This window comes from Oncorhynchus clarkii, chromosome 5, assembly GCF_045791955.1.
Source record: "Oncorhynchus clarkii lewisi isolate Uvic-CL-2024 chromosome 5, UVic_Ocla_1.0, whole genome shotgun sequence".
NCBI classification, from domain to species: Eukaryota; Metazoa; Chordata; class Actinopteri; order Salmoniformes; family Salmonidae; genus Oncorhynchus; species Oncorhynchus clarkii.
In genome coordinates, this window is record NC_092151.1 from 70,200,926 (window position 1) to 70,226,586 (window position 25,661).

At 42.3% G+C, this 25,661-nt stretch overlaps 2 protein-coding genes across 3 annotated transcripts; one reads left to right on the top strand and one right to left on the bottom strand.

The window, feature by feature from the left end:
- Positions 1 to 722: 722 nt before the first annotated feature.
- Positions 723 to 13,778, bottom strand: LOC139409310 (hook microtubule-tethering protein 1). 2 transcript variants are annotated; one of them, XM_071154254.1, is made up of 23 exons: positions 13,622 to 13,778; positions 11,556 to 11,641; positions 10,880 to 10,952; positions 10,525 to 10,575; positions 10,133 to 10,265; positions 9,849 to 9,916; positions 9,542 to 9,604; positions 9,388 to 9,414; positions 9,098 to 9,181; positions 6,015 to 6,178; positions 5,778 to 5,918; positions 5,252 to 5,453; positions 4,936 to 5,046; positions 4,692 to 4,779; positions 4,312 to 4,384; positions 4,100 to 4,240; positions 3,905 to 3,992; positions 3,740 to 3,771; positions 3,573 to 3,655; positions 3,387 to 3,487; positions 3,152 to 3,253; positions 2,931 to 2,999; positions 723 to 2,821 (listed from the first exon to the last, which is right to left on the bottom strand). In XM_071154254.1, the coding sequence occupies exons 1-23, from the start codon at positions 13,664 to 13,666 to the stop codon at positions 2,663 to 2,665; spliced, it is 2,184 nt and encodes a 727-aa protein (XP_071010355.1). In that variant the 5' UTR covers positions 13,667 to 13,778; the 3' UTR covers positions 723 to 2,662. The 2 variants fall into 2 exon arrangements, with proteins under 2 accessions (XP_071010355.1, XP_071010356.1); XM_071154255.1 differs by lacking the exon at positions 9,388 to 9,414.
- A 2,687-nt stretch (positions 13,779 to 16,465) lies between these two features.
- On the top strand, positions 16,466 to 25,528 carry LOC139409311 (E3 ubiquitin-protein ligase RNF170). Its single transcript, XM_071154257.1, has 6 exons — positions 16,466 to 16,633; positions 17,150 to 17,252; positions 18,151 to 18,259; positions 20,694 to 20,767; positions 21,186 to 21,296; positions 24,244 to 25,528. The coding sequence occupies exons 1-6, from the start codon at positions 16,593 to 16,595 to the stop codon at positions 24,541 to 24,543; spliced, it is 738 nt and encodes a 245-aa protein (XP_071010358.1). The 5' UTR covers positions 16,466 to 16,592; the 3' UTR covers positions 24,544 to 25,528.
- Positions 25,529 to 25,661: the final 133 nt, after the last annotated feature.

Sequence of the window (25,661 nt, forward strand, 5' to 3'; positions counted from 1 at the left end):
ATCCAGCCATCAAAGTTGGTCTTTCCAGTTCAGAGGCTAATCTATGATTGATTTTTACGTAACAGTTGGATGGTGAAATGTGCCATGACAAGCAGAGCAGTATTTCAGGACCATTAAATGCCCCCAGAAACATCTACATACAAAAGGTAAATGTGGTACACCTCTACCTTTGGGCCAGAACTGGTACTACTATATTGCAGATCAACAACGCTAATGATGGTGAAACAAATGTTCAATGAAATTACCCCCCCGCACATTGACTTGGTACCAGTACCCCCTGTATATAGCCTCATTTTATTGTTGCTCTTTTATTGTTCTTAACTGCATTGTTAAGGGCTTGTAAGAAACATTTCTCGGTCAGGTCTACACCTGTTGTATTCGGCACGTGTGACATATGTGATTACACAGTGGGTAAAGAGAGCATCAGTTTCTAATGAACATACTGGACATAGTGAAAGGAGTAAGGAATGTAAACAATCTTTACATTAACATTTTCTATATAGTTTAAATGTAGGCCTATATCCTACTGTATCCAAGTGTCAATGTAGCAGTAAAAAAAGCATAGCTGGCAAGTTAGACAAGGTTTGCTTTAAGAAATGTGAGCAATGCCTACATGTGTTATGGAGGGTCACTTTTGGTTTTGAATAGAAAGTGAGGAGTAAAAATAGAAATATGAATTCCACAAAGAATGTGACTAGGTACTCTCAGTCCATAACAAACTCAACGCTTTGAAAAGACTTTATTCTGTACACGACATGAAAAGGCCTTCAGACTTATTTTTCATTATTCACACTTATTTTCCCACTAACACAATCAACAAGTAGCCTACTATCCAAACAGCGTTGTTCAGATCTCATTTCCTAGTGCTGCGCTGATCTCTGTATACATGGCATTGTATGTATGTGAATCAGTAGACATACAAGTACTATCCACTGCAAAAAAGTTTTAAAAAACTATGCCGTGAAATCAGCTTTGTACGCTGCTCTAGAGTCCAAATCATTTTAGCTGAAGTGTGTGTATAAAATGTAAGCAGCAGCACATGACATAAGAATTTCACATTTTCTCAAAACAGCAAATCCAACATCTAGCTAATTGCTTTCCTTGAGCTAAAATAAGCCTCACTATAAGGCTAACAATCCAACCCAGTATGGATCATAACATCAGTGGATAGCTATTTTAAAGAGACGATTGTTTCATTCAGTTATCCCAGTGCACCTCAAGCCAAGATGCATCAAACTCAATCCCCAAATGCGTTGTGGGTACAGAGGAAGGCTAATGTGCCCAAACAAATTTAAAGACATTCAAAGAGGTTGTCACAACATTTTCACTTCATCAGAGAGGAATAATATTTAAATCTAGGAGCTGTGTCCACAATTGCAGATGCAATACATCCAGGACAAGGTTTAATTAATCCACATTTCATAACCTAACTAATTTAATCTGGGTCTGTGAAACTGGCCCATAAATGCCAAGCTGGTGTTTGAACCCTGATAACAGTAGTGCTGTATAGATTATACTGTTGAAACCTTACTACTCATCTAGACAAGACATTCAGAGAATATAAAGGCCCAACAGTATTCCGTTAGAGCATGCAGTAAATTCTAGTACAGATCACAGTTAACACATAGAAAATAAATACCATAAATAGTCCTGGATTTCTGATTTGATTAATTGATTCTAGGCTGCCGCACCAGAGATGTATGTCAGTATGACATCACAGGATATTGACACAGGTCTGCAGTATAGACTTCCTACTTTTGTGTAAGAAACTAGTTAAGGACGTTTGGTGGCCAGCACCAAATACACCTATTTCTCAGTTATCTGTGCTCCATTCATCCCTGGTGATTGTGACAACACAGAGGAGGAAGATCAGAGGTCAAACTCTCTCTGTAGTCCAATGGTTAATAGGGTGTTTGTTACATCCTTTAACTGCATAGTGTTGTTGATTCTTCATTTTGTAAAGTATGAAAACATTTTAGAATATCACTTATATTCAGCTGGTAATAGCATTCAAATAAGCCATTTAAAGACCACATGTCTTACAAGCTCCAATTGTATTTTCTTGCGCATTCATAGACGGAATAAATGACATATCCCAGACTCAATATACAGCGTGTCAGGATGTCGAGATCAAGGTTAGTTCAATAGGCATTCCAGTCAGAGCTTGATGCTATCTAGACTAACACAGGTATATTGAAGGGCTCAGTCAGTGTTCTGTGCTAGGCTAAAGCTAATAAAGCATGTGGATAGGGTTGTCAACTCAGACCAAACTCATTCCAGGTGATTATAAGCAACCGTGCTGTTGTGTGCTACTGTGGGGTATATTACTGTACAGTGTATCAGTGAGGAAGAGGGAACCTAACTAGACCAAGTGCTCATGTTCACATCAGTCAGTGCATGCTTGTCCCCTCCCCAGGGGCTGAAAGCTAGTGTGCTTAAGGTCACTTGAGTGTGCACTTGTGGAAGGGAGTGAGAGAGGAGCCATTTGTTTGTTTCCTTCAGATGTGGGAGACCCCGGTCTTAGTGGGCCGCCATGTCAGCAGGCTGCCGTGTCAGCAGGCTTCTGTTCCGGCCCAGCACGAACACACCTTATTAAACTAATCATGGTCTAACTTTAGCCTGCATACACGGTGGCCCACCTAAGTAGTCACCCATCCCAGGTCTAGTTAGCGGTGGTGGCAGGCACGCTGACAGAGAGGGTCCTGCGGGTGGCATTGGTGACCTGGCGCTGCTGGGACAGGAAGGACTGACCGGGGGGCACCATAGAGGTGGAGCGACCCCCCAGACGGGCCTCGATCGCCAGCTTCTGGAAGCTCAGACTCTGGAGGGAGTGGAAGAGAGATTACAAATGTTAACTGTACATTCCTGTCATTCATTTTCAAAGGAAATATGAGGTCTAATGTGCGTCTATTCAGATTTCATGTTCTAACCTTGTTGTACCATGCTGTTACAATCAGCTTCTCCTCATACTCTCTCAGCTTTGCCTGCTCACACTCCCTCTACAGAGGGAAAGACAGAGAGAGTAAAAGACTATCAATACCAGAGGTTGAGTATTATAGAGTATTATAGTATTATCTTATAGATCCCCCTGTGAATGAGTGCCTCCTGGCTGAGGGTTAAGGAGAGGCCAGGGTTTAAAGGTCAGCGTTACCTCCAGACTGAGGATCCTCTTGTCTCTGTCCATCAGCTGGTTCTTCAGAGCCTGGATCTCTGCTGTGGCTGGGTTCAGCTTGGGGTCCAACGCACGGATCACCTACAGCACAGAAAGAGACCGAGGGCTTCATCAGACATCACGGGTGAGAGCAAAACCAAATAGAGACATTATCTTTTTCCACACTTTTTGTCCAGCTGCTAGTTGGATAAGAGCGGAAGGAATGACAACTCACGTTGCGTGCCTTCTCCAGATACATCTTGTATCTCTCCTCCATGGCTCTCATATCATCATCCTTCTTCTTCAGAGCAGCCATCAGCTCCTCCAGTCTCAGAGCTAAGGGACAGACACAGACACCACTCACTGGGGCTCTCTGAAAACTATACTGCCAATGTTATGGTTGTGTTACAGTTGTACTCACAGGTCTGTGTGTTGTCTGGCTGCAGGTCCTCCAGCAGTTCTTTCTTCTTCATGATCTCATCCTGCGCCTCATTCAGTTGCACCCTGGGTAATAAAACACCTTATTTTATGCATCAATCTCTTTGGAGTAACATGGAGGTCTCACAAAGCGGTATGCACCATACTTACATATGAGCATCCAGTTTCCTCTTCAGGTGAGACTGAAAATAGAGCAGTTGGAAGAGAACACAGCTACCGTTACCTTAGAGCTGCTCCTGTTCAGTATGCAGGGTTAATGTTTGACATAACAGTATGTGTAAAGTCTATGCATGTACTGTCTAGTGTGTAACTCACATCATCAGTCTTGGCCCCCTGGCCCTGTAGGCTTTTCTGTAGATCCTCTACCTGCTGTTGCAGCTCAGTGACTCTCTCCCGGTTTAACCTGGAAGTACGTCACACACACAGGAAGTAGAATACCATCAACTAGAAAGTAAAAACATCCAAGACAGTACAAGTGAAAATGTGAGCCAGCTAGTGCCACCGACACACCTGTTCTCAGTGTCCAGTTCAGAGCGTGTTCGGTGTGCCTCCTCTAGCAGTGTCTGTAGTTCAGAGATCTTCTCATTCTCTGATCCCTCCTGCTGCACACGCAACATCTTATTCTCATGCTGGAGCCGGATAAACTTCTCCCTGTATGGACAAGGACACACAGTTAGTGCAGTCAGCGACTCACACACAAAACACAATTATTAAATGATTACCTGTACTCTATAGGTAGGATTTCAGCAGCAAGGTTATCATGGCTTGGACTGCCAGCTGGCATCCCTGCCATCCCTGTGAAGAGTGAGAGATCAGATCAGTAACCATGTGTATCTGTAAGCCTCAGAGAGACACAGACCGTGTTGGAAAGCATCAAAACTGTGATGTATCATGGGTCAATTGTGACTGACTGATTTACAAATAACATTAATAGTTATTTATGAAGCAATATGATTTGTAGATCAGTTAGTCTCAACTCCCATTTAAAGTCAGCAGCAATGTTGAATGTGCCCACACCATTTATCAAAGAAACCTTCACTTTCCAATCACACAGCACCAAACAGCCAGTCTACATTGTCAATGCGATGGTCCAATGAGCTACCTGCTTGTCGGAGCTGGTCTTGTTGAGCCTGGTTACAGCGTAGCTCCTCATTGGTCTCCTTCAAAGAGTCTCGCTCAATGATGATCTTCTAATGACATCAACATCAGGAGACAGAGAGGAGATAAGCCAATAGCATCAGACTATTGCCTTGTCCAAAACATTCCTTAGCTCCTTCCCCTACTGTGTTTGCATATCAGAGGGACCAGGTAGGTTGCAGTAGAAAGTGTTGGGATCCAGTCCGTACCTCTTTCTCCTTCATCACAGCGTCGTATTTCTCCTCAAACTTCTTCATCTCGTAGGCCAGGTTATCTGCCCGCCGAGACTCCTCTGACAACTTCCGGTGCAGCTCCTGGACCTGGCAGGAAACAGGAAATAGCTTTAGTAAGCCCCCTGATTGGCTTTTTGTCCTTCCAAAATGATGTCTCCTCAGAGACGACTTGGTAGGTGAGGGCAAAAGCTTCAGAGTTCCGCCATGTTTTCCCCAACCCAGCGCTGTCAGATCTATAGTGCAAAAGGGAGGGGACAACTTCAGGAATGATCCTGTTTCTAGTATATCTCACCTGTCTCTTGTATGTCTCTAGCTGTGCGCGGGCAGTGTTAGCCTTGCGTAGCTCCTCCTCCAGACTGACAGTGTTGTGCATGTAGGTCATGTTCTTCTCCTCCAGCAGTTTGACTTGTCTCCTCAGATCTCCCAGGTCTTCCAGTTTACGCCTGTATGTCTCCACTGATGCCTCCAGCTTCACAGCACGGTCTGAACAGCTCCTATACACAAAACAGAGAATTTCATTTCATTCAATTTATAAAAAGAGAAATAAATAAAACGGGCACCGCGAAGGACCAAAACAAACACATTCTCACTGGTCTACCCTTGCTTCTAACTAACCACTTCCTGTCTCCCACTTATACACCAGTATTCCATCAACTCAATTGATGGCAGGGTCTTCTGATTAGCTTGTTAGCCAATGCAGACAGCACAGACTACAGATAGGATTAAGAGAGAGGTGGTGGAGTCATTACAGGTCGTCTTTTCACATCCATGCAGCACAACTGCAATAAAGACGACCTGGAATGGCACCATACACACACCTGAGGATGTCGAGTTCGTCTTTAAGTGCTCGTGACTCCTCGGCCAGGCTAGTAAGTTCGTCGTTACGATGCTGGACCTCGATCAGCTGCTTCTCCAACTCCTCACAGTGGATCCGGTAGTCATCCTTAGCTGCCTCTAACCTACACACACACACACACAGAGAGTGATATCTAAGCGCTGTGCTGAATTACTCTAAGCGTCGTCCCAGTGCAATGTGTTTTCACTGACACACACACCTGAAGTTCTCCTCCTGTAGTGTCTCTAGCTGTATCTGTAGCTGGCTGTGTTTCCGTCCGGAGGGCGTGCTTGGATCATCAAACGCGTCCAGCTGATTGGCTCGGTCCGTCAGCACATCGTTCTCAGCTAATAGGCTGTTCCGCTCCTCCTGAAGGACTGTCACCTGACCAGGGTCAAACCAGGGTCAGAGGTGGGCTGTGTTTCAATCCCAAAATTAGTAGTGCTAACATAACTATCAAATCCACCATGTTTTACAGTTCATCCAATACAGTGGTACAACACAAATGTTCACATATGCATGCAGAATGAGAAAGTGAATAGGTTGAATGGCTGGTTAGTTTACCTCCCTCACACACACACTCTCTCCTCTATTGTTCATTAGTCATGGTTTATGCCAGAGACAATAACTGGGAATAGTGTACACACACACAAGTAAAGGGTCTGAATACTTAAGTAAATGTGATATCAGTTTATTTGTAATCCATTTGCAAAAATGTAAATAAAAAAAACACTTTTCTTTGTCAATATGGGGTATTGTGTGTAGATTGACGAGGCGGAAAACAATTTTATCCATTTTAGAATAAGGCTGTAATGTAACAAAATGTGAAAAAAGTCAATGGGTCTGAATACTTTACGAATGTACTGTAAATAGGACCGTTTAAATTTTGGCTGGCCTGCCGTTCCAAATAAAGTGGAAACATTTTTTTAATTATGAGCAAAAATAAGTTGTCCGGTGTAGGCAGGGCCATCAGTAAATAGGTCAGCGGTATGACTAAATAATTCATCAAGGTGATTTTTCCACAAATAGACAAGTATTCACCTTTCCATTGTAGCAAGATCTTACCTATTTTTGCTAACTTTCTATTAAAATGTATTGACATAATTTATTTTGCAATATGAATACTGAATAAGTCCACTTCACAATCAGATCATTTTATTGGTAAACTACACAGTAATATAAAAGTTGTATTTTTTGTGATCCAATACGTAATATTATAGTTTGGTTGTAATCTAGAAATGATCTAGATCCTCTTGAGGTTGTGTAGGGATCTATATTGCAGATTTAAAAGAAAACATTAGTCGTTAGCGTACAATGACACCTTTGTTTTTAAGCCTTTGATTTCGAGCCCCTTGATATTACTGTTGGATCTAGTTTTAATAGCTAACATTTCTATCGCCATAATTAATAGATATGCAGATAGTGGACAACCTTGTTTTACGCCTCTTGACAGTTTAATACTTTCTGAGAAGTAGACATTACTATTTTACACCTGGAGTTACTACACTATACATAACTTTAACCCATTGTATAAGAGATTCTCAAAAATGTAAGTAGTTCATACATTTATATATAAATTCTAGTCATACTTCAAAGGCCTTTTCAAAATCAGCTATGAAGACCAGGCCTGGTTTCTAGATTTTTCAATGTTCTATTGTTTCCAATACTCGTCTTATTCTATTTCCCATGTAAAAAAAACTGTCTGATTAGGATTAATAATATTTGACAATACCTTTTTAATTCTAAGCGCAATACATTTTGCTAGAAGCTTGGCACCACTACACTGAAGTGTAAGGGGCCTCCAATTTTTTATGTTGACTTGATCTTTATATTTGCCACCTAATCATAGAATTACATATAGAATCCCTATTAATTCAATAGGATCTCTGAAGATTGTCATTTAACTTTTAAAATGTATCACGTTTTATTGTTGCATAAACACATCCAGTCATGACGCTGTCATTCGATTGTCAAACAATCACTTCAAAAGGGCTCCTTTCCTTTACCGTGCACGTTCATCTACTCCCAACACATTTCCAGACATCAAACAGTGGTGAATGGAAAGAGACATCTTTTCATTAGGCCAGAATTTATGCATCCACTCTCTGCGTGTCGGCCACTAACCTCTGCGTTCTCATAGAACCACATCGCATTTTGGAGCGTAGGCTATACCACCCGTTTCAAGTCCATTCCCTAATTCATAATGCCTCTGACATGTGGTAATGATTAATAATGGTGTAATAGCCTATAGATTTGACATTTGGTTTTCATTATTGTGATAGGCTCATGTTTTACTGGTACGGCGCAGCCCCACTATTTGTTTTGCCGAGATGCCGTATATTCTTAATTTCACACCTGGAGATACGCGTTAGTGACAGAGAGCAATAGAGGATAGAGATATTTTAGTCAGCCACGGCAACCAACCGTTAGATGTGTTTAGTCTGCCTCAACGACGAGCAGCCATGCAGCCATGTGGACTTACCTTTGTGTGTCCGTGAAGAGAGAAAATGGTGATCTACTGTAACAACTCAATCTGTAGACACGAGACGATAGACCCATTCAACAGCATCAGTACCTTTACATGGACTTGACTATTATGAACTTGACCTAATCAGTAACCAGCAGCAGGGTTCTGTCCTGTCCTGTGTTTTCCCCAGCCAGGCAGAGCAGGATACGGCAGAGAGAGCAGGCAAAGGGAAAGCAGAGTGGCCCAGTCTATAAACCACAGCCCTTCTGCTACACCAGCCACAGACAATGGCCTCTGGCATCATAGCACATAAAACAGACCCAGTTTATACTAGGGCTGGGAATTGCCAGGGACCTCACGATACAATATTATCCCAATACTTAGGTGTCAATACGATATGTATTGTGATTCTCACGATTCTATATGTATTGAGATTCGATAGTGCGATTTGATGTTCCAAACATATTGCTCACTGTATGTCTGCTGCAGAGACAAGCCAGGGAAATAAGTGCTGAAAACATGTTGGGTCACTATTTAAAAAGAAAATGGAGAACAAGCAAATAGGATAAAAAATATTTTGCCGCAGGTAAAGCCGACTAGCGCTGGCTAATGCTACCTACAGTAGCAATAAAAAAAATAATATCGATAGGATATCATCCTAAATTAATATCATGTTTATACTATACCAGGGTTGTGTGTGTGACAGCTAAATGGTGGTAAGTCTAATATCCATTCCAGTAACCTTGATGGAACTAATTTAGTTGACTGTGTGCAGCGAGCTTATTCAATGCGTCGGTTAGGGGGCCTGTAGAAAGTGGATTTGTGTATGTGTGTACCTGTACGTCGAGCTCATGACAGCGCTGGGCTAGTTCCTCCTTCTCTGACATCAGATCCGCCAGGTCCTCAAGAGCCTTCTTCAACTGAGAGAGACACACACACACTTAACACTAGCTAGCTTCTCTACAGCCAGCCTACTTCAGCAGGTCCGGGGAGAGACGAGCAATATCACAGTACTAACAAGTCTAAGACAAGCGGTCAAATATGGAGAGACACGCAATCAAGAACAACTATAATACAGACAACAGCATTCTATTAGATCCCTATAACACAGTGCATCTCCTCTCACCTCTTGTTCCAGGTTGTCCAGTGACAACTATAGAGGGACATGCACAGTCAGCAACAACAAATATATATATATATATAAATATATATATATATATATATATATATATATTATTATTATTATTAGAGGCCTAACACAGCGGATCTCCTCCTCTCACCTGTGATTCTACATCCCCCGGTGGCTCTGCTCCAAACTGGGCCATGTTCTCTTTACTCATCAGCTGACAAAGAGAGACATGGTACAGGTTTGGTTAGAGACAACTACAGTCCTACTCATTCACACAACAGGTGGTCTACCATTACTTTCTCTCTAAAGCCAAAGAGAAGTCATGGATGTACTTTAACAAAATCACAGTATTGGTAACTGTATTTTTAACACTTATAGGCAATTCTAAGATCCTACCGTACATGTCACACTATTTCAAATCAATCAGAGATAATGGCCCTGCTCAGGCCAAACCTCACCTCCTGAATGGCCGTCATCACCACATGCTGTACGGACTCCTCCAGAGTCATGATGACCTGGATGTACTCTGCAGGGGGAGACAGAGAGAGAGGGGGGATGTAGGGAAGATGGAGAAAAGGAGGGGAATTACACACACACAGTTTCTGTTTTGGGTGCCAGTCTGTTTCAGATTTAGACAACTCCTTTGTCATTGTCTTGGCAATACAACAATATAGTGTTGTTGAATCGTTCTAGTTCAGTCTCTGGGACTGGACTGCACCGTGTGTGTGTGTGTGTGTGTTACCTTGTTTGCGTTCACATTTGACAGCACAGCCCAGTATGAGCTGCAGCAGTCGTCCAAGTTCTACAGGGTCTGAGTGTTCTGCCACCTTCACCAGGTCTGGCAATGGAAACTCATGGATCTGCTGGCTCAAGGCCTAATGACATAGACAGAGAATATAACAGCTCTAACCAGACATAAAGGGTTATAATGTGGACCAGGTCTAGCAAGAGGAAGTCAGATCTTCTTGCTCAGGACCAAGTAACAGAGAATAGAACATCTATTGTGAGGCTGCCATGGTAATAACCATTCATAACCAAACTGGGGAAGTCTTAAGATCTGCTGGGCTACGACCTAGTGCCATAGACAGAATACAACAGTTACAATGAGACATAACTCAACATGTTTCTACCTACCTCATTGTAGTAATCCACCATCATCTGAAGGATCTTCTTCAGGTTGTTCATCTGGAGAAAGAAGTTAAAGTCTTCACTTTAGAAAAACAAAGTGTACACCTCAAAGAATTTCTGAGTGAGTATTTTCTGGTGTGAGGATGATAGCACTGAAAGGCTAATGGCTGGCTAAAATGCTAACAGGGCTAACAGAGAGCAGTCACTCTGGTTTTTAGGTCAGTAGGGGAGGGAAGGAATGAATGGAAGAAGGGACTTGGCGAGGGAGGATAGTAAAGGAAATTAGGAATGGTCAGAGAGGAAGAGGGAGAAAAGGGGAGAAAATGGAAGGGCAGAAAGAGGTCAGTACGGAGTTCAGTACTTTGAGTCTCCAGTTATCCCCAACATCTTCTTTAATGCGACCGAGCCAACTTTTACTGAACCACGCTGGATCTCTGCAAAACACAACACACATGCATAAGCATTGAATTCTACAAGCCACTCGTTCACCATAAGGGGCTTATTGGAGGTGTCATTTGTGACAGACTTGTAAAATCGTGCTTTAAACAATGTACATTTGTTGATTACTAGGCATACAAATACGATCATTTCTTGGTACATTTGATACGAGTTGTGGCCACAATCGGACTAGGTTGTGAACGACTCTTAGCAGAATGCATTGCTTGACTGCCGTGAGAGTGATAAGCAAAATATCATTCAAACTGCAGCACCCCAAACGAGTCGTTCTCGAGTTCGTTGAGCAGAAGCTGTGTATGTTTTGGTTCTGCAAAGCTGTGTACATCATAACATTCAATAATCAATTCATTGCATTCATTCTTTCATCTTGCGAACAATTAGCAGTTCTAAACATGTCTATTTTTGTCTCTATGCTGCCAGCAGCCTGATCCATTTTGCCTGCGCGAATATGACAGACAGTAATTGGTCAGAGCACATCTCAAGAGTCACCGGAGGGGCGCGTATTAATGTGTGTGTCATCTGTCAGAGAAAACACATGGCACCGGGAAGACGTTTAGATTCATTCAGTGTGCGTTACTCACATCTGATGCAAGGCCTGAGACATGGCGACGCCAGTGGTGAGCTCCGCTACAGCTGTACATGGTGACCCAGTGTTAAAGGTCTGGAGCTGAGACGGGATGGGATGGATTCAAACAAAGATTATGACATAGATTAGAGTACAGACAGGGGGAAGACACTGGGGACATAAATGAGACAGAGGAGGCACTGAAATCTATCTCCACTTGCATTGATCATACAGCAAACCCTGTCATGAACCATCAAAAACTAAATTTCATTGGCATGCACATGTAGCAGAGTAGCCCTACCTAACACAGAAACCCAATTGTCATTCCCATTCCCATTTCCATGAGGATTTCCTCTTGCTTTAATAGTTAAGACATTGCGTTGCCATATGAGGTCAGAAATAGGTGTGGTTGTGTGTGCATGAGTATGGTCACAGAGAGACATGCTTCAGTACTCTAGTCTAGGCCCTACTCTGCTATGGTGGACTTGTGAATAAGTCATCTTACAGGACTGTGTCTCCATGGTGTCTGGTGAGCACTCACTACAAACCTGCCACACCAAGTACTGCAATCAAGGCTTTTTACCTCCAATACAATATAGATACTGCCTTCCCAGTCCTGTGCCCTCAACTTATACTTTAGCATCCACTGGTAAACTGTAGTGCTCCCCACCACTCAATGAATGCATTTACACAGGAAGCCCATTCTGATTCTGAGTAGTGGAAAAAGTTCAGAATTGTGCTGCCTGTGGAAACTAAGTCAATGTGGTTATTCATTCACTGACATTGTGTGTACTGTACTGGTTATACCCTTGCAGCATTCAAGGAAAATCATGCATCTTGAGTGTCTTTGTTGTCCCCTCATTTACACTCACACTCAATTTCAGTCACAGAAGATTTGAAAACAATGGTCCAACAGAAAAACAATGTCCAACAGAAAGGGGCTTTCATTTGGCAAGATCTCTCATTTGGCAAGATCTCTCAGGTAGCTGCTGATAATGAGGAGGATAGCCAAAAACAGGAGGAAGCCACTTCAGTTTATTGGGATGCAGCCCTAGTCCTATTCTGTCCCCTATTGACACTGGAGGAGGGAAAGCTCCACTACAGGAGAGAAACATGCTGCAACACTTGGCACACTATCCAATCTCACCTAATAGCCTAACTGACTTCAAGACAAATTTACATGATCTCAAATGTTATTAAATTATTGCAAGCCATGTAAGGATTAAGGTTACACAATAAACTGTAGCCTACAGGTGCGACAATTCACATTAGGCGTTTAGGATCAACCCAAATGAAAGTGACATTATTACTGACTTGCCAGTGGCTATAATCGAAGGAGCAACATTCCACAAATATCTAACAGTTAATGAGATTAGCTCCCTAAATCGGATGAGGATCAACTGAATTCAGGGATATTGTTGTCTTTCGTTGTGTGTCGAAGAACTAAAGACAAAACTGGAAACGAGGTAACGCTCATTTTGTGCATTGTAGTTTCAGATAAAATACCCACCCAGCGCATAGCCGATTTAACTCAACTCCACGATTTATGATGGAGTTTATCTACGACTAGCGTGGGAGGCCTGGAGCTCAAACCTTTAGTTAAGATTTTTCTTTTAAAACAACACAACTAATGATTTCAGCACCCAACGAATAGTCCGCAATTAATCAGAACAATGTATTGTGTAATTACCGGCCTTTCTTTTGGTACTGAAATCAGTAGCCTATTTTTTTTAATAAAAACGTCGGAGCTCCAGTCCGCCCACACTAGTCCCCGCTCAACTCCATCATAAATCATTGATTTTAATCGGCGTATATACTCTATACAGGCTATTCTTACAGCCTAGCTGACGACAATGGTTTATCAATACGCGAACATTAGGCTACTGTAGGCCTAAATTATAAATAGGAGAGAACAGGTGGATTTCCAATCGTGGCCATTTCCTGATTGCTCTAGTCCTGACACTAATTTACCTGCCACAGGTAAATTATACCGTCATCGATAAACACAGTAAAATAATTCATGCAATCAGACGCTTTAAAGCGCTCTCGCATTGAACAGCGGACATCGCAGACAGCACTTACCCAAATAATAAGGCTCTCACACAACACCGCTTTGTCCGTCTCCATTTCTCCCCGTCAGGTTTGGCCAGATATGTCCGATGCACCTGCCATCAACAACAACACCGTTCCCCTTCCCTCTGCATTTGACCTCACCTGCAGGGGGTTGCATCTATAACGTTAACTGCGTAATATGGATAAGTTTCCTGCTCACTGCGCAGTAAAAGCACCGTAAATTCATACGTGAATAACTGCCTCGCGCTTTGACGTTTTCCGTTACGCGGTTAAGACGGATGGGGATTGACGCGATAAAGAGCACAAGAACGAGGAATGAAACACCAATGGTGTCCTCTGACTGGAACAGACAGACCAATCAGGTTGACTATCTGACTGACTGACAGGTCTGTGTGGAGCCAATCACAGAGCGGAATCAAGGGTTTGCGGAACGCCTCAAAAATCTGAGCTGGATTTCATTCTAAAACCTTGCTCCCTTTTCTCGGTATTTTCGCAATTTATTGAAAGAGTGACAATTAGGGTACTTGGTGGATATTTAAATCACAAGGGTAATATACCTTTACCATATTGCTTACCTATCCAAACAAGTAACATTCGCTAAGGAAATCAGAAATGACAGCAAGGAACCCAGCCTGTGTGTGGGATGCTGTGGAACCGGCAGTGGTATGATGCTGTGTGTATGTTAGTGACTGGTTAGTGACATCTGAATGGTAAATCTACAGTGAACAGTCAAGCCAATGATTTACATTTACAAGGATTCTCATGAAGAGCACTGTGAAAGTGTAACACTTGAATCTCTGTTTTACCATAACCACTCATGTATTACATTTCCTGTACAATAAACCTGAGGTCAGGTGTAGACAAATTCAAAGGAATGGCTAGTTGAACTACCCTGGAGTAGTTTGAGTCAGCTACCCACAATCCTGTTCATGTTAATGGTTAATGAATCTCACATGTGTGTTCTTTTGTGAGGAATTAACTTTTTATTACAGTCTAATTTGACACAGATAAGATTAGGAGGGAAACTCACGTGCCTGGTCTCATGACAAGAAAATCAGGGTCTATTTATTTTACCATACCTGGTGGCACAGACCCATGAGTCAAAATGTGGACCCACAGAGGGGTGTTTTCCTCAAGCACTTGACCCCAAAAATAATCTGGCTGGTAGATAGGTAAAGGGTTTAAACTCATACTCAGTTAATACACTCTATCTGACTCAACAGACCACTGTCTGTTTGTTTATCAGCTGCTGACACGAATAGGGCCGGATTCCCAGAGCCAGATTAAGTCTACTCCTGGACTAAAAAGCGATTTAATTTGAGGTTCTCTATTAAGCATGCTTAGTAATGCCACATGTATATTTGACTTGGACTTGCTGGACAACCACGATGCCTTAGTAAGGAATGTGGGACAAACTGCAGACAAACTGTGTGTGTGTGTGTTTTAGTGAAATGACACTGTACTTTAGCCATCTCCAGTGGCCCATCTGGCTAGAATAGACCTTTCACCTTTTCTCTTCCTCTGTCAGAGGGAGAACAAAGTCACTCTTAGCCTGTTAGCTCAGCATTCACCCTCTGACCCCTGCCAAATCGATTGACTGTTTTTAGACATTTTGAGGCATTTTTATCCTGTACTTGAGATCGAGAAGTGTAGGGTGAACGTTTGTGTTCCAGGAAGCAGACTGTGAAGCGCTGTAACAGACATAACAGTTCAACATCATACGTGAATATTTTCACGTTGCAAACATACACTTGCTGATAACAGTTCTTTATTACTCATTAGAATGTCAGACTGTGGGAATTCAGTTGTAATCTTGACCTTGGGCAATGCAAATCTGTATCTACGGTATCTTTACCGGTACCAATGTGACAGACTTATGTATGAAGACTATTATGATGACATTTGTGCGAATCCTAAGGAATTTAGAGGGTTTGATATTCCTTTCAACTGGGGTGCTCCTCAAAGAGATGGATAGAGGTCTCATCATTGTATCTGTGCCATTACGGCGTCTGTGAAAGCATGGGCAGCACCATTGAGGCATTCTTAACTTTAAAGTACTCCATTTTCGTCTTCTTTTGTGTCTGAAAAAAGTGTAAAGCGATTGGTGATTTACCAGGACTTGCAGTGCAGGAGTCTTGAACCAACTCTTCTGTGTTATTAATTTATTGTGGCCACTAGATGCCGCTGATATAGTTTAAGGCCATATACAAACCATACAACCCAATTTGAAGAAGATGACAATGCTTTAATCATTGGCTGATTGCTTCAACCCATAGGAATCCCCACCCAGTTGACTACTAGTGGAAGCCCTTAATGTCAATGTCCATGCTAAAAACAGGTCATTTCCAAGTAGAGATCTCTATACATCTCTATGAGTCTGATACATATGGATTGATAGACAGCAACAAGGTTTTTCACAACTCTATTTCACCATAGAGCTGGTGTTTTACGGTAAAGGCTTTAAACTCAGTAAACCTTCAGTAAATCATTGCCAAGTTGGCACTAAACTATTAAGACTGAAAAGGCGGAGACAAACAGTATAGCTTTGGACTTGTGTGGGTGGTCACATGATCAAAATAGAATTTGGAAATGGGAATGGCCATGGAAACGCTTTCCAGTTTTTGTTTAGAACCCTTACCGATTTCATGTTATAATAACATTTACCAATCACATATTAGAGAATCTGCTTTTATGTTATGTAATCCTAGTACATTGACATTCACTGCAATCAATAATGTGCTCTGGTGCTCTCTAAGTCTCTTCCAGGCAGGCAGCTGTCAGCTCCCAGATCGAAAGGCCTAGTTAATGATTAACTGACCAGTAAGATTTATTGTGTACAATGATGCAGTCAGGAAACATTTCCTTCTCTAGCCTCTCCGGGAAACACACAGTCTACAGAGACACACTCATGAGTGTCTAGGAGACACTCCCAGGCTCTCTGTCTGTTTACAGCTACCAGACCTACACTTCCAGCTGCCAGATGAATCAGACCATGCACACCTCACACAGCTCTCATCCCAGGTAAGTCTTTTTCTCTCTGGGCATAAACAGAGGGCCTATACCCTCTCCTCTACACACCACCCACTCACACACTACAGATGCTGATAGTATAGGTGTGGTTGGGTGTCTGGTACTTAGACTGTAAAGGTCTTGTAGCTTGGGATTGTGTGTATCTGGTATCCAGATTGTTTTCACAGTTAACTAGTTTGGGTACTTGGTATAGGGGGATGGGGTGTCTAGTATCTGGTTACTAGCTTTTTACCAACTAACTAAACTTGCACTGGGCAAATCACCATAAGATCCCAGTTTGGCTGCAATATGCCAAATGTGTATTGTCCTCTATAGACAATGTATTGTCCTCTATGGACAAACTATCTACTGACTTCATTCAGTGTCAACTGCAACTATCAATAAGCAAAAAGTTGAACAGCTATGGAGGCTGATAGTTTGTTAAATAAATTGTTGCATGCCAATTTGAACCTTAACACAATGTAATTCATGTTATTCCCCCGTCTCCCCAATCTCCTCCTCCACCAGATGTGACCCTCTGCCTGAGGTCACAGTGGGTCAGGGTCACCTAGGATCGTCCTCAGAACACACACAGGACCGAACATCCCTCAAACATGTGACCTACAGCAAGGTGAGGCCACACAGAAACACACACACACACATACTGGGTCAATTACTGATGACCCCTAACATCTAAGAATGCTAGGGGGCAGGGTTCTAAGCCCTGACATGACAACCACTATAATCACACTGCAGTATCAATCAACGCATGCCACAATGTCAATAATAATTTTTATATTAGAAAACATTAATTGTAGTATAGCAAAGTTTTGACTGTCTGACTGTCTGGGGAATCAGGAGAAATAGTGGCCGTACTCTCCATAGTGCTAAAATCATTGCTGCTACAAAGACCAGCGTAATTACATTGTACTTTTGGTTAAATTCATAACAAAACATGGTTCTGTTGGACAGAGAAGTTGAGATGCTCTACCCATATGATTCCTGGTTATGTCGGAGTAATGTCACTGTCTTAGTTTGATATTGTTGTTAGTTGTTGAGATTACTGTTATTAACTGATAATAACTCTTACTCTTACAAATAACGATTACTGTTATTAACTGATAATAACTCTTACTCTTACAAAAAACAATTACTGTTATTAATAATGCTTAGAAGAGAGGCAGTCTGGAGGGAAGGAGGGGATGGTAGGGCTCCCTCCAGCTGGCAAGCTAACTTAGACCGTGATAATTTCCGAGCTGATATTTCCTTATGATCGGGTCCACCGAGGTCCATTTATAGGACCTTGGCCTCATCTTTTCCCTGGTGCTTGTTGCTGTTATTTCACTGCTATTCCAGAGGTGTGTATCTCATGTTCCTAAAAGCCACAGTATTTGCCAGTTTTAGACATGGGACCTGCCTTTCCAATCACTCTTTAGTGATCAATTAAGTGCAGAGAGGTCAGAGAAACAGAAACCGGTGTTATAATTACCTATCTCTAACTGTACCAATGTATTCCTCTCTCTCCCAAGAACTCCTCTCAGATCTGTCCATCCGCGGGCCACAGAGACTGGCTCTGCCCTGTATGTCTACAAACTGCCAGCTTCCCCGTAAAGACCAACTGTGGCCATCTCTTCTGTGGTAAGACAGTACCACGACCACCACAACCTGCACATGATCGGATTTATCTAAGGGCCAATAGAGACGTGTACAGATAGAAAGAGGTCTTTAGAGCCCAGAAGGTAGCATATTAACATTTACATTACAAATGAAAGTACCATACAACACACTGACTACAGCAGCAGGTCAGGTTGGATCTATTTAACTATTTTGTCTGTCCATCTGTCTGGCCAACGAAGCATCCGTGTTTCTATCCGTGTAACATGATGAGAGCCCCAAGACCTGTCTAGCCTGTGCCACACTAGTGACCCAGTGTGTGGCTCCCACCTGATGGAGATCACACACAGTCAGGCTTTGCACATTCACACACATCTCTCTCATTTGGCCAGAGTCACATAGGCTCACTATGAAAATAGGAAGGATGTTTTTGGCACGCGTGTGCAAACTCTCCCAAGGCCATCTATGGTCTAAAAGGGTCCTAGGATATGGTGACTATATGGAATTGTTATGACAACCTGGCTGTCAGTCTGGTCTTTGTCTTGCTATCGTACCTGGGTCAAACACAAATTGAAAATATCTGAAAAACTTGAGGTGTGCTTGACTTAGTTTGTCGGGCTCAATAGAATCAACAAAATAGTCCCAAAAGTGCAAAACACAAGCTTGCTAAATCAAGAGAATTTCACACATTTTAAATACCTTTTCGATCCAGTTCGGTTTGCTATCTATGAGTAAGCAAAACTGTCTGTTTTGACAATAACCTCATTACAGAAGTGGCACAACAGTCATAGACAGCTACAGTTGCCTTCAGAAGGTATTCACACCCCTTGACCTTTTCTACATTTTGTTGTATTACAGCCTGAATGTAAAATTGATTAAATTGAGATTTTGTGTCACTCACCTACACACAATACTCCATAATGTCAAAGGGGAATTATGTTTTAACAAATGTTTACAAATTAATAAAAAATGAAAAGTTGAAGTGTCTTGAGTCAATAAGTATTTAACCCCTTTGTTATGGCAAGCCTAAATAAGCTCAGTCGAGCAGTGCATTTCAAAAACAGATTCAACCACAAAGACCAGGGAGGTTTTCCAATGCCTCACAAAGAAGGGCACCTATTGGTAGGTGGGTAAAAAAAAAGCAGACATTGAATATACCTTTGAGCATGGTGAAGTTATTAATTACACTTTGGATGGTGTATAAATGCATCCAGTCACAACAAAGATACAGGCGTCCTTCCTACTGTAACTCAGTTGCCGGAGAGGAAAGAAACCGCTCAGGGATTTCACCATGAGGCCAATGGTGACATTAAAACAGTTACAGAGTTTAATGGCTGTGATTGGAGAAACTGAGGATGGATCAACAACATTGTAGTTACTGCACAATACTAACCTAAATGACAGAGTGAAAAGAAGGAAGCATGTACAGAATAAAAAATATTACAAAACATGTATCCTGTTTGCAATAAGGCACTAAAGTAAACCTGCAAAAATTGTGACAAAGAATACTGTAAAACAAACACAGCAAAGGAATATACATTTTGGCCTAAATGCAAAGCCTTATGTTTGGGGAAAATCCAACACCACATCACTGAGCAACTGGTGGTGGCTGCATCATGTTATGGGTATGCTTGTCATCGGCAAGGACTAGAGAGTTTTTTAGGATAAAAAAATTAACGGAAAAGAGCTAAGCACAGGCAAAACCTGCTTCGGTCTTTGTTCCAACAGACACTGGGAGACAAATTCACCTTTCAGCCGGACAATAACCTAAAACACAAGGCCAAATATATGCTTACCAAAATTACATAGAATTTTCCTGAGTGGCCTAATAACAGTTTTGACTTCAATTGCCTTGAAAATCTATGGCAAGACTTGAAAATGGCTGTCTAGCAACAATTAACAAGAGAGAGAGAGCTTGGACGGTGAGAAAAAAAATCTGCGATACATTTTGAATTCAGGCTATAACACAACAAAATGTAGAATAAGTCAAAGGTTATGAATACTTTCTGTATATCAGTGGTGGGTTAAAATAGTGGTTGATAAGGATAGTAGCAACAGCCAATCTTCTCTCCCTCACCTAACCTTCACCATTGTCTGTGTCATCATCACATGACGTAATAACTACTCCACCTGACCTGCCCCACTTAACCCTGCCTTCCCCTCAGAGAGAGAGGGTGGGAGAGATAGGAGCTACACTTTACACCTAAACACCATCCAAGTGTGTGTTAATTCACGATCATGCAGTAGACAAGGTCATATCACTACATCAACAGCTTCTAATGCTGCTGTCAGCATTTTTCTCATTCCCGCATTCCGCCTCATGCACAATAATATAAACATATTACACTAGCGTTATGACCATGTTTCCTTAATGGTGAATCGTTGTTTTGGGGGTAAAGATATTAATGAAAATATAAGTGATAGAGTACTTTATGTTACCTTGTTTCTCTGTCTGCAGCTCCCTGTCTGATCTCCTACTGGAGACATGGGTCCTGGCTGGACGCCATAAGCTGCCCTCTGTGTAGACAAAAGGTAAGGAAGATACACCCAACTGTAGAAACAGCCATTATTACCAAGATATTACACTTGTTATCTGAAAAGAAAATGAGCATCATGTTCAAATCATCTATAAGTGACTTTTGTGAGCTTCACAATTAAATGTAGATACTTTTGGATGATTTAGACATTATCCGCAAAAAAATGCTGATATTGGTCCCATGACTTTAATGGGATTTATGTCACAAATGTTAAAACGTTAGCATTTGGAAACAGTCCCAGGAAAACTAAACCAAAGCATGGATTGATTTCATACCTTGTCGATCGACTGCTTCCAGGGTCAGGAAACCAATATTCAATTTTACAATTTGGTGAACTATCCCTTTAAGTTGAATAAAAGTGATAAATAATGATTCAGAATGTAACTGGAATGGATTCTCTCTCTCTCTCTTAGGTCAAGGTCCTGTGTCGTCTGTCCAGTAAGGGTTGGTCAGATAGTAAAGAGAGGGAGGTTCTGGGAGAAATCACAGACTACAACAAACGCTACTCAGGAGCCCCTCGAAAGGTCAGTACCACACACAAAACCTTTCATAACCTTTACTAACATGCTACAACCACACTACAACCTAGTAACACACAAAACCTTGTCACATCCTTTATCAAACCATGCTACAACCACGCTACAACCTAGTAACACACAAAACCTTGTCACATCCTTTATCAAACCATGCTACAACCACGCTACAACCTAGTAACACACAAAACCTTGTCACATCCTTTATCAAACCATGCTACAACCACGCTACAACCTAGTAACACACAAAACCTTGTCATATACTTTATTAAAACATGCTGCAACCACACTACAACCTAGTTCTACTAAGCTAACATATGGAATTGTTTTAAGATTGGTCATACCATGGATCATTTAGGTATTGGATTTAGCATTTTAGGACCCCTTTAGGTATAAAAAATACACTGCTCAAAAAAATAAAGGGAACACTTAAACAACACAATGTAACTCCAAGTCAATCACACTTCTGTGAAATCAAACTGTCCACTTAGGAACCAACACTGATTGACAATAAATTTCACATGCTGTTGTGCAAATGGAATAGACAACAGGTGGAAATTATAGGCAATTAGCAAGACACCCCCAATAAAGGAGTGGTTCTGCAGGTGGGGACCACAGAAGACTTCTCAGTTCCTATGCTTCCTGGCTGATGTTTTGGTCACTTTTGAATGCTGCCGGTGCTTTCACTCTAGTGGTAGCATGAGACGGAGTCTACAACCCACACAAGTGGCTCAGGTAGTGCAGCTCATCCAGGATAGCGCATCAATGCGAGCTGTGGCAAGAAGGTTTGCTGTGTCTATCAGCTTAGTGTCCAGAGCATGGAGGCGCTACCAGGAGACAGGCCAGTACATCAGGAGATGTGGAGGAGGCCGTAGGAGGGCAACAACCCAGCAGCAGGACCGCTACCTCCGTCTTTGTGCAAGGAGGAGCACTGCCAGAGCCCTGCAAAATGACCTCCAGCAGGCCACAAATGTGCATGTGTCTGCTCAAACGGTCAGAAACAGACTCCATGAGGGTGGTATTAGGGCCCGATGTCCACAGGTGGGGGTTGTGCATACAGCCCAACACCATGCAGGACGTTTGGCATTTGCCAGAGAACACCAAGATTGGCAAATTCGCCACTGGCGCCCTGTGCTCTTCACAGATGAAAGCAGGTTCACACTGAGCACATGTGACAGACGTGACAGAGTCTGGAGACACTGTGTAGAACGTTCTGCTGCCTGCAACATCCTCCAGCATGACCGGTTTGGCGGTGGGTCAGTCATGGTGTGGGGTGGCATTTCTTTGGGGGGCCGCACAGCCCTCCATGTGCTCGCCAGAAGTAGCCTGACCGCCATTAGGTACCGAGATGAGATCCTCAGACCCCTTGTGAGACCATATGCTGGTGCGGTTGGCCCTGGGTTCCTCCTAATGCAAGACAATGCTAGACCTCATGTGGCTGGAGTGTGTCAGCAGTTCCTGCAAGAGGAAGGCATTGATGCTATGGACTGGCCCGCCCGTTCCCCAGACCTGAATCCAATTGAGCACATCTGGGACATCATGTCTCGCTCCAACCACCAACGCCACGTTGCACCACAGACTGTTCAGGAGTTGGCGGATGCTTTAGTCCAGGTCTGGGAGGAGATCCCTCAGGAGACCATCCGCCACCTCATCAGGAGCATGCCCAGGCGTTGTAGGGAGGTCATACAGGCACGTGGAGGCCACACACACTACTGAGCCTCATTTTGACTTGTTTTAAGGACATTACATCAAAGTTGGATCAGAATCCAAATCCAGACCTCCACGGGTTGATAAATTTGATTTCCATTGATAATTTTTGTGTGATTTTGTTGTCAGCACATTCAACTCTGTAAAGAAAAAAGTATTTAATAGGAATATTTCAGTCATTCTATTCTAGGATGTGTTATTTTAGTGTTCCCTTAATTTTTTTGAGCAGTGTATATATCTAAAAAATGATTTGCTAAAATATTTAATTTGGCCATTTCTACTATAGCCCATAGAAAAGCATTGAACAACACATTCATAACTGGCAAAAAAGGAATACGGTTTTGAAGTGTCTGTCATATTAAGGATATATATAGCCATACTTCCATTCATTTGTATGGGTTACCTTTAGATGGGTCCCGTGACACCCGTGGGGGGAGAAGAACATCAAGTTCGTGAGTCTCCCCTTTTCACATAACGGTCATATTATTTTGTAGACAAAACCGTTCAGAAGACCGATTTTCGGGATATCTCATGGTCTGACAAACACCTCTGCAGCTCGGCCACCTTCCACCGCAGATGTGGTGGATGAGACTCAGCCCATGCAACAATAACAAAAAACATATCTCTAGCTTAAATTGACGGATTTTGATGGTTTTTTAAAAATTATGTTACTTATATTGACACATTGGTGCATCAATAGACTCTTAAGTTCGCTACTCCCCAAAACTGTATACTACAATACAAATATTATTGATCTACAATGTATGTTCTTAACCTTGGCCAACATGGGCTTGGGAGGCTCACAGTGATATTGGTATCTACAGTTCTCCACCAATTATCAAATTTTAAACTCAAAACTTCTTGTATTCCTCAAAATGTATGCGTTGAACATGAATGCACTCTGCAAATGGACAAATGTGTAGAATTGCAGAAAATTAGCTTGAAGACATACATTTTTTCTCTTCAATGCCAAGAGAAGGGTCTTTTAAATGTTTTTTCACTGGGCCCAAGACTTGGTTCGCCCAGTCATGCACTGAAGACGTCGAAGTAAAACTCCTTGTATGCTATTTTTAAATCGCTGATGAATTTACAAAAGGGATCCCAGCCACAAAAAGTTTGGGAACACCTGCTCTACTGAACAAGAGCCAGATCTCTCTGTCCCACCTGAAGCCAGGCGGGGTGACCGTGACACCCTCTACTCACACCTGTGCCCGTTTGTCTTGTCCCTTAGGTGACAGACTACCTGTGTGACACACCCCTGTTCCTGCAGCTGCTAATCCGCCGCCTGGGCACCATGGGGGGGCTAGTGTGCCTCTTCTTCCTCCGGGTGGCACTTTGCTGCCTAGGGACTGTGGTGTCCCTCGCCTCGCCCCCCCTGGACACTCCACCCTCCCTGTCTGGCCTCCTGGGGGTCCTGGATGACCTGGTGGTGGTATTCCTGCTGCTCATCTGTGTTATCAATATCAACCAGCAGATGGCACCAGATAGTGGGAACTCCTCAGCTCACACAGGGGGTAGGCCTGTTCAGTAACTCTCTGTAGAGCGAGTAGCAGAAATGATGGCCAGCAGTGATTTAGCTTTCATGTCAACAGGAGATCTCGAGGTGACAAACCTCTTTTTTGAGAGAGACCTAGCAAGAAGTCAGCAGTGTATGTCTGTTGGTTTGCATCCTGGGGTTATTAGCAGGTGTATTCACTAGGAACCAAACAGGGAGAGACTTAACTGAATTTGTCAAAGAAACTCATTTTGGACTAATGGTTACACCCCAGGTGTTGCTGTACCACAAGCAGAGGTTTACAGTCTAACCAGGGGCTCAGTTTTTGCATGGCTGAATGCATTGTGTCACACCTAGCCTTCTTTCCTTCATGACCACTGATCTGATGAAAGCAACATGGTGGAACCTACACAAAGTCTCTCCTCCAGTGGGTATGTTTAATGGAATGTGTTGAATGTTTTTTATGCAGCATTTTGGAGGTTCATTGTCTGATATTTTCAGATTTTTGTGTGTGTCGTGTTTCTTTCTACAGTACCTGTTGCTAGTGTTTCAACATATAGGGAACTTTCAATAAATTCCCTGGTTTTCCCACAATCTCAGTTGGGGGGGGGGGTTCCTGGAATCAGGAGGGAATAAACAGGAAATCCAGAATCCTCCAAACAGAATTTGTAGAAAAAAACAGGGAAATAAGTTCCTGGAAATGTCCAACCCTACCTGTAGCCTTTATTTTGGTGTCCGTGTTACTGTTATCAATGCCCTTCAGTGGTTCAATAAAACCTGGGTTTGTTCATGGGGGGTGCAGATTAAATGTAGACCTATTATATTGTACCCTGCTGTTTGTCAGTGAAACTGTAAATACTTGATGTGAATACTTGTAAAATGCTATAAATTGTGTATTTATTGTTCTGAAAGTTTGTAATTTGTCCTTACTGAACAGGGAGTAAATGCTGAGACCAATAACTATTTTCCAGATGAGCCCTATTTAGCACAACAATACACATGCAAATACAAGACATTAAACTACACATTATCCTTGTATCAATTATTCCATATCCACATTTTGAAATGTATTTAATTAGTTCTCAGTTTGATAGAAAAATAAGTTCATAAACCGTTTGTAAATTTGTCAGTAAATTACAAAATGTTCAATCTAA